The following is an 8260-nucleotide window of genomic DNA, read 5'->3' as shown; positions in this document are numbered from 1 at the left end:
TATTTAAATTTTAAATTTAATATATATTAAAAATCTACTATCTTAAATTACTTATTTAAATTATTATAGATTTTACTTTTAAATCCTTTTCTTAATAGCTTTTCTTTTCGATTTAATAAGGCTGGTTGTGCAGATAAGGTATGTTCCTAAACGCACAACCGGTTATGCGGGTATGAGTGCCCTTTAACAAGGCACCCATGACTAACGTTGTACTGTATGTAGTGCGACCGTCGCCAGCCATGTTCTCATTGTATGAAACGAGGCAAACAAGTAAGCGTTTTGGTCTCCCAACGGACATATCATTTGCTGAGAAAGCATAGGACGTCTGCCTATATGATTTAGATGCCAATCGCGCACCCTCTGCCTTGCTTCCTGTCGAGCTCCAAGACCAACCCATGAACGGCGCCTTGCAAGCATGCCAAGAGCCAATTCCATCCGCCTTGGACGTTGTGGCCGATGAATTCAAACCATTGGGTTATGGCGACAATACAAAGGGAACACCAGGAGTCCTGCGTAGTCTGGGGGAGCCTGCAAGCCTTTTGCATCAACTCCCCGCAAGAGACTGTACTGCCACCACTGAATACGTGAGCATCGTCCGACAACTTCCATCTCCAAGACACATAGAAATTCTCGTGCAAGACTTCTACAAAAATGTAGCATGGCACTACGATATCGTCGACCAAACTACCCTTTTCAATCAGCTTGCTCAATGGCGCTGCCTGACCCATGATCAATTCAAGCGAGGACCGGACGCCTTACCAGCATCCCTACGATCTTTCCCTGCTCTACTCTTCCAGGTTCTAGCACAAGCTCTGCTTTTGCAGCCCGCACAACACAATGAGAGCCTGAATGACCTCAAGTATGCCTTCGATATGGAGTTATCAGATCTGGCGGCGGAATACAGTGATGCGGGTCGTTGACTCGCTTTATGCTTCAGAAAGAGCGAGGCCACTCTCACGGGAGTACAGGCCGAGCTGATGCGAGCCTGTTTTGAAAAGACCACGGGAGCAGTGATCGAGGCATGGCACACGCTCGGAACTGCTATTCGCGACGCTCAAGAACTCGGTCTACATCTGATAGAACCAGAGCCAACGACATACCCGAGAACTCAAGAGTCATCGGATCGCGAATTGGGCCGCAACGTCTGGCTTGTCCTCCACCTATGGGATGCTCATATGGGTATTGTGCTTGGAAGACCCCTGTCGACAAGAATGAGTCCCAACAATGTGGCCTTGCCAATGTCTTCAAGGGACAGCTCTGGCAAGCAAAGGCCACCGCAACCTCGCGACGTCATCTTGTGCGGCTATCATACGGCGTACAAATTCTTACAGGACATTCATGATCTCGACAAAGTAGATGACTGGCGTGTCCCAGTTGAGAAAATCCACGAAACTATTCTTACCAAAATTGCGAACCTTCCCGCGTGGGCGACAGCCCAGAGATCACGTCAGGGAGAGCCTCCTTGGCTTTCTGCGGCCTTGGAAACAATGATGACCAATGTGCACTTTGTCGTCTTTTCTCTGCATCGACCCTTTATCTTTGCAGAGCCGAGCAACCGCCACGAGGCCTTTGACGCAGCGATACAGATCTTGGAGTCTCAAGGTCGTCTATTCGATCAGACAGAACCTTTACAGTATAAAGCGTTTAGTTTGGTGTTCGCGACGTTTGATGCCATGGTGCTAGTTGCAGCGGTGCATATTCGCTTTCCGAATGAGCAACGGGGACAGTTTGCAGTTACCAAGAGGAATCTCGAGTTGGGAATCGGAAGACTGAAGTGCTTGCAGGCCAGGAACAATGCCCTTGCCAGTTCCGCACTGAGCATTATCGAACGGCTGTATCGAAAAGTGCTCGCTGTTGTGCATCCGGAGGAACCCTCCCAGGGAAATACTGATCCTATAAGTGTTAATATGATGGGGCCAGAGTCAGTGGAAATGAACTGGGATGCCATTCTACAACCTGGCCTTGGAGATGTGTTGGCTCCTCAACCAATGAACGAACTATTGCGCATCGGGGATCTGGCTCAGTCCCTGAGTACAAGTCCTTCATATCAAACAGCGTATGGGCAACACCAGTTCGGGGTAGACATCATTGACCCTTTTGGAAGTGATCTGATGTCTTATCACGGCACAGTCGAAACACCATATCGCGCCAAGTAGCCTCGCCTCAGGTTTCGAAACATAATATTTGAGGCTAATACTATTGAATGATACAATTTGAAATGCGCCACTGTGGTGATTTCACCTATCACGCTCAAAACTCCCGCCCATATGAGAATATGCAGTATATTATCCTCTGAGGCTTGGCTTTCTTTTATCATTCGATTTCTCACATTATTTGAGTGAACCTATTGCTTCTATAGGCGGCAGCCATCGACGTCATACAAAGGGCTAGGGCGCTTTGATAGTATGAATAAATCTCGAAGGGCTCCTCGACGGCTCTAAGAAGTGCAAATTATAGGGACTCACAAACATACCATCGGCTTTCGGTAATATATATCGGGGATTATGGACTGATAGACTGATTGACTGCTAACTCCGAAGTTCGAGATGGGTTAAGGACAAGATTCTCTGCGCCTCCTAATCAGGAAGAAAGGCTAATTCGCTAGTGTAGAACCTTAAGAATCTGTCCACTCTGTTGACACTGAATTAGCTCGAGCCTGACATTTCGGATATGTATTCTGGTGACGCAATAAGTCCGGACGATCGGCACAAGAAGATGCAGAACTCGAACATGTCAAGTAGACATGTTGATCTTCCCTGATCTACGCCCGAGTCTGTGACAAGATTGTCCATCGGCAAGTTGACTATTACAACGTCGTCGTCGAACGTGGCTCCGAAAATAGTGGAACTATCCCCGAAACATGGACATGACCAAGCAGCGCAGACCACAAAGCTGAAAGAATGAACTTGTTGTTGAAATACAGGCGCTTGACCCAGAAGACTGAGTATACAAGTATTCTAATTCTCACCACCTTAGATACAGAAGCTTCAATCTACTATCCCATCAACATCAACTCAATCACCAGTCTATCAACACTTGATCCTACTTTATTTTCACGTCATACAATGGGTTTCCACGGTCGTTACACTGTAGAGAAGGTGACATATCCATCTCACGGAGAAACCATCAATGGCATCCTGTATCTGCCCAAAGACGTGGCCAACCCGCCTGGTGTCGTCGTTCTCGGCCCATACTCGTTCGTCAAAGAACAAGTTCCACTGCAATATGCCACGCGACTTGCCGACGAAGGCTACGCCGCTCTAATCTTCGACCCGCGCACGGTCGGGGAGAGCACCGGTCAGCCACGGCGTCTAGAAAACCCAAAGATGAAGGGAATAAGGTTGTCGGTAGTTGAAAGAGGCTTTAGCCCCCAGCGCACAAAGGTAAAGAATACCAATAAACACATACAGGTAAGATACTTATTGCCCTTACTGTTGCCTAGGATCTTAGTTTTGGCTGAAAAGTTAGTATCCTGATAACTGACTCCAGAGGTGTATAAATAAGTGGCTGCTGCTCCTCCGTAAGGATGATCAGGCTCAAACCAAAGATGAAGAACGAGGACGTCGTCTCTGGTCTTGACTACCTTGCCGGCAGAGGCGACGTGGATCCCAAGAAATTGTTCCTCGTCGGTGTCTGCCAAGGCGGTCCCGAGTGTCTAGACGTAGCGTCATACGACGATCGAGTCGTCGCTGTCGCCTCCGTGACGGGGTACTATCGCGATCATGAGACGGACGTCTGGATGATTTGCACTGGCTGCGTAAACATCGAGCCGGGAGTCGACGTTGGATCGCTGAAATTGCCTACGCCCGAGCAGGGAGAAGCGCTGTATCAGGCACGCATCGAGCGAGCTAGAAAGGCCAAAGAGCTATACGACACAACAGGCGAAGTCACCTACAATTAGACCCCAAAGCCGCAGACCCAGATGTCGGTTCCCTCGCTGGCCTTCCGGGACCCGTCGCTTGGTCTTGGTACGGTCCGTGGACCCTGAAGGGGTTTGAGAACCGATATGCCGTTATGAGTGATTTGGATCACTTTGGATATTCAACTGTATCTGGAGTGGCCAAGCTTACGAAGCCCGCTCTGGTTATTCATGGGGACAATTGCATGAACGCGCCCACTGCCAAGAGGCATTTTGATTCGATCCCGACTAAGAACAAGAAGTTGATTTGGGATAATAGTGTGTCGCATTTCCAGCATTACGAGCAGCCGGATGTTGTAGACACTAACGTTGGTGAGATTGCGGCTTGGTTTGGGCAGGTCGGGATGTAAAACGAAGAGGAAGCAAACGGGGACAGATAATTCAGCACAATTCTGCCAGTATTCATCAGTTCAAAGCTACAGATAGATAAGCCAATAGTCTGCAGCGCATAAGTAACATAGTATATGTACACGAGTTATGTATGCCCCATTCTAGCAAACATGTTCAATCTAGTATAAGCCTTAGCCTACAATCAGCGTATCTCAGTAATAATGCGTAAATTCAAGCAAGTAATCAGAGGATCCGGATATAGCTTAAATGGACTTTTTATTGAGCCTATCTTTACCTGTGAGTGGAAACGTAAGCGAAGCTGGCCTCGATACAATACTTTTGCCTCCTATTGTAGTTGAAAGGATACAAATTAGATAAAAAATATGTTTGTGTTGAAAGCCTAACTTAATCTACTTAGCGTCTCACACGGGGTAGTACCAGACGTCCATGAGACAATATAATATTCTCGCCTTCAAATCTTTCTGCAACCCTATCGCCCCCCTCGTGCCGCATTGGGGGAATCGTGTTTGGCGTATTAACCGACCCTATCTCAAGTGAAAGCGTTTCGCCTTTGTCAAAGAGATATGCTGTTGGATAGATAGGCACAATAACCCTGTATCTCTGATCTGGAACGACGTCAGACTTGGGAGTGGGAGGCTGGGAAATAACGCGCTCCTTATCAAAATCTTTGGCCACTTCATCTCGGTGTGACAGGCGAAAATAGCCTCGCGCGAAGTTATCCATAGGCTCACCATGGTTTCCCTTTAATACCACCGTTTTTTCGTTCTCATCAATTACACGGAGATAGATAAAGAGATCCAGGTCCTCAGCACTAGTGCTGACTTCAAGCTCAAGGAAAGGAGATCCAAGTATTTCGAAAGACTCGGTAAATGGAGAATCAAGTGTGAAAGTCATGTTTTCGCCGTGGCCCTGGTAGGACAATTTTTGCTTTTGTCCTGCCGGGTGATTCAGAGAGAGTTGCTTTTCGGGAGTGAGATGAAAGGAGACATCTTCTGCATCGGAGGGTGGGAAGGAAGTCTTGTCTTCTCGGTACAGTGTCTTGGTGCCATGGTGCTGAAGTAGCCGGATCCGAGGCACGTCCAGCATTCCGTTATCCTTTTTGTCGAAAAGGAAGTAGTCCAAGAACTCCCTCTACATGGCAATATGGTCTGGCTCATAAAATGCGCCTAGATGGTTTCCAGTATGCATTTCAAGCCACTTTGCCTTTGAAGAAACGCCATTGGAAGGCGCGAATGTTGCCAGGAAGATGGACTTCTGGATCTGTCCAGTTGCCTGCCACATAGATAGGCACTTCGATTTTGGAGAGCGACCTAATCTTTTCCAAAAAGCCAACGCATCCTTGATCAGGGTACTCGTTTGTTGCCAGGAGAGCGGGGTAGTCTACTCGATGGGCCTCAAGCTCCTCTTTGGTTCGTGACCCATCTCGTGCTCCTCGTTGCTGGGTTATGACGATGTTGTTGTACCAATGGGACTGAAAGTTGTGGCTGTAGACCCCCCCACGACGACCAGCCTGATAGAGACTACAGGCCGACTCATATGACATGACGCATGTCAATTGTGGTGGTTTCTGCATGGCAGCCCAGTAGCCTACCATGCCATAGTCGCTGATTCCGGAGAAAGCTAAGGAAGTGCCGCTCGTGTAAGAAGAAGAGTCCCTCGTCCATTAAGAGTAACCATGCGACCCCAATCTTTCAGAACTTGCTCGGTAGCCGGTTCGTCAATCCGGGTTGGGTAGGATATGCCTGCATTGTTGACAAGAATGTCGAGTCTGCTAAACTCCCTGATTGTGGCATCGATGAGCATGCGGGGTCCGTCAAGAGTGGACAGATAGTCGAAAGCACATCCTCGGCCGCCTTTTTCTGTTCCGACCAGGGGTAGTTGATGACAACTGATGCCCCTCTCTGAGACAACTCTCGGGCTATAGCAGCTCCGATGCCTGAGGAAGCGCCGCTCACCACGGCAATCTTTCCGGCGAGGGTCAGTTGTGGATTTCTGACCATAATGAATCTATGGAAAAAGGACTGGGAATGCTGGGTTGAGACTGTTGTTCATGACCTTGAGGTGCATGTGAAGTGTTGTATATAACATTCATAGCCAGGCTCGCCGCTGAGAGTCGTCGAGTGGCGTCACTTCTTTGAGCCATCATCCGAGGACTTTCTCCGCACTTGGGCTTGTGCGGGAGTCGGCATGCCGATTCAGCGTAGGTGTAAGCACGATACAAACAATGTATGAGATGTAGAAGGGCGGGGTACGCAAGTTCCTTAATAGGGCTTCGGGACAGGGTGTATCCGAGCTTTGTAATCAGCTTTGGGCCTAAGAACACGCCCGTAGACCAGACAAACCCAGATGCGACTACATTCTGATGAATCGGGAGCGTTCAGTGCCGAAGGTACGCAACGACATTCGGGGGAACGCCGTGGCTTTTCCTGAACTCTCGCCGCGCTGTTTCCGCGTTGCTTGACAAGAAGGCAGCAATTTAGTCTTCCCGCCAGAACCTGCCTATGGCCGGTGAAGTTATTTCAGGTAACAAGCGTCTTCTGCTAATGCCATACGGGCCAGAGTGTCGTAAGCAAAGGAAAGCAATGCATCAGATCCTCAACAATACAAAGTCGACCGTTTTTCAGCCATTCCAAGATTTAGAGTCCCGGGCTCTCCTCTATCACTACATGAAAAAGCCTGATCGCTGGTGGGAGGCAAATGCCCGCTTCGCAAACTCCATCATTATGAGTGTCACGTATGGAAAACGCTCAGACTTGGGCGATCCTGATTTATCCAAACTTGCCCAACAATGAAGAGCGGTTTGTCCCCTACTTGATGCCCGGCCAAGCTTTGGTAGACATCTTTCTAGGACTCTTGAAGTTGCCTATTCCCTCGTTGTGGCAGCCCTGGCGCTGGTAGGGGGATGCTCTTCATCAAGCGACCAAAAGGTATGTCATCCAAAGATACAGGTTCAGAAGATCCCAAGTGTATATTACTCACAGATTGATTGCCTTAGGGGACATAAGAAGGTGTTTGACGACTTTTTGGAGAGGCGGAAGCTTGGAACTCAGAGGCCTTGCTTTATGACCGAGTTACTGGACATGAACACTGATGGCGAGTTCAGCACGGAAGATTGCTATTTTATAGGAGGGACCCTCATCGAGGCTGGATCTGACACCACTCGAGTTACCTTGATGGAGATTCTTGCAGCCGCAGTATTGTATCCAGATTGGGTCGAGAGGGCTCTGCAGCAACTCGACTCGGTGTGCGGATCCAATGCTGAACGCATCCCGAACTTTGGCGACATGCCTAAGTTGCCACTAATCAAGGCGATAGTTAAGGAAAGCATGCGATGGAAGTAAGCTCATCTCATCACCCCAATTGCACGATGGATGGAGACTTACAAGACTGTGACGACGTCAGGCCGGCGATTGCTGAGACGGGCATTCCTCATTCACTCATCAAAGACGACACTTTCGATGGTTACAAGATTGCCGCAGGGAACAGTTGTTACCATCAACCACTGGGCGATTTCTCATTTAGACCATGGAGAACCTGAACGGTTCTATCCAGAAAGATTCCTCGACGAGGATCTGGATGTGCCCACGAAAGGGCATCTGGGCTTCGGCGCTGGCAAGCCCCACTCTCTTGCTGTCTTCTGCTGCGCATGAGAATACTAACTGCTCTATAGGCCGGAGAGTGTGTGTGGGCAACACAGTGGCTTGGAACAGCATGTTCATTGCGGTAAGCAGGCTGCTCTACTGCTTCACCGTGACGGGTGTTCCGGGCGAGATAATAGATGTGTCTGCAAGCTTTGACGTTAGGTACGAAAAGGCTCCTTTTGGAGTCAACATTAAACCTAGATCGGAAGGGCACCGCGAGCTCATAGAACGTGAATGTTCTAATGCGGCTAAGATGCTTTATATTTAAAACCTTTATAGCTCAATAAAGCTTTATTTAACTAAAAACCTAGTCCTAAATATAACCAAATTTCCAATAGATAAGCTTTTC

At 48.5% G+C, this 8260-nt stretch overlaps 4 protein-coding genes across 4 annotated transcripts; 3 read left to right on the top strand and 1 right to left on the bottom strand.

Annotated features, from left to right (window-relative positions):
- Nucleotides 1-239: 239 nt before the first annotated feature.
- On the top strand, nucleotides 240-2156 carry FSUBG_14047 (uncharacterized protein; the record flags this gene model as incomplete). The annotated part of the gene is made up of 3 exons (XM_036679000.1): nucleotides 240-270; nucleotides 343-859; nucleotides 938-2156. The coding sequence occupies 3 exons, from the start codon at nucleotides 240-242 to the stop codon at nucleotides 2154-2156; spliced, it is 1767 nt and encodes a 588-aa protein (XP_036530496.1).
- Nucleotides 2157-3065: 909 nt separating this feature from the next.
- Nucleotides 3066-3901, top strand: FSUBG_14046 (esterase lipase; the record flags this gene model as incomplete). Its single annotated transcript, XM_036678999.1, has 2 exons — nucleotides 3066-3340; nucleotides 3526-3901. The coding sequence occupies 2 exons, from the start codon at nucleotides 3066-3068 to the stop codon at nucleotides 3899-3901; spliced, it is 651 nt and encodes a 216-aa protein (XP_036530495.1).
- Nucleotides 3902-4663: 762 nt separating this feature from the next.
- Nucleotides 4664-5843, bottom strand: FSUBG_14045 (acyl esterase; the record flags this gene model as incomplete). The annotated part of the gene is made up of 2 exons (XM_036678998.1): nucleotides 4664-5401; nucleotides 5469-5843. 2 exons carry the CDS (start codon nucleotides 5841-5843, stop codon nucleotides 4664-4666), a joined length of 1113 nt encoding a protein of 370 aa, XP_036530494.1.
- Nucleotides 5844-6852: 1009 nt separating this feature from the next.
- Nucleotides 6853-7920, top strand: FSUBG_14044 (cytochrome P450 monooxygenase; the record flags this gene model as incomplete). Its single annotated transcript, XM_036678997.1, has 4 exons — nucleotides 6853-7004; nucleotides 7119-7197; nucleotides 7252-7607; nucleotides 7740-7920. The coding sequence occupies 4 exons, from the start codon at nucleotides 6853-6855 to the stop codon at nucleotides 7918-7920; spliced, it is 768 nt and encodes a 255-aa protein (XP_036530493.1).
- Nucleotides 7921-8260: the final 340 nt, after the last annotated feature.

This window comes from Fusarium subglutinans, assembly GCF_013396075.1.
Source record: "Fusarium subglutinans strain NRRL 66333 chromosome Unknown NRRL66333_c0000492, whole genome shotgun sequence".
NCBI classification, from domain to species: domain Eukaryota; kingdom Fungi; phylum Ascomycota; class Sordariomycetes; order Hypocreales; family Nectriaceae; genus Fusarium; species Fusarium subglutinans.
The sequence above is the reverse complement of the archived record's forward strand: the minus strand, read 5'-3'. Positions and strand labels throughout refer to the sequence as shown.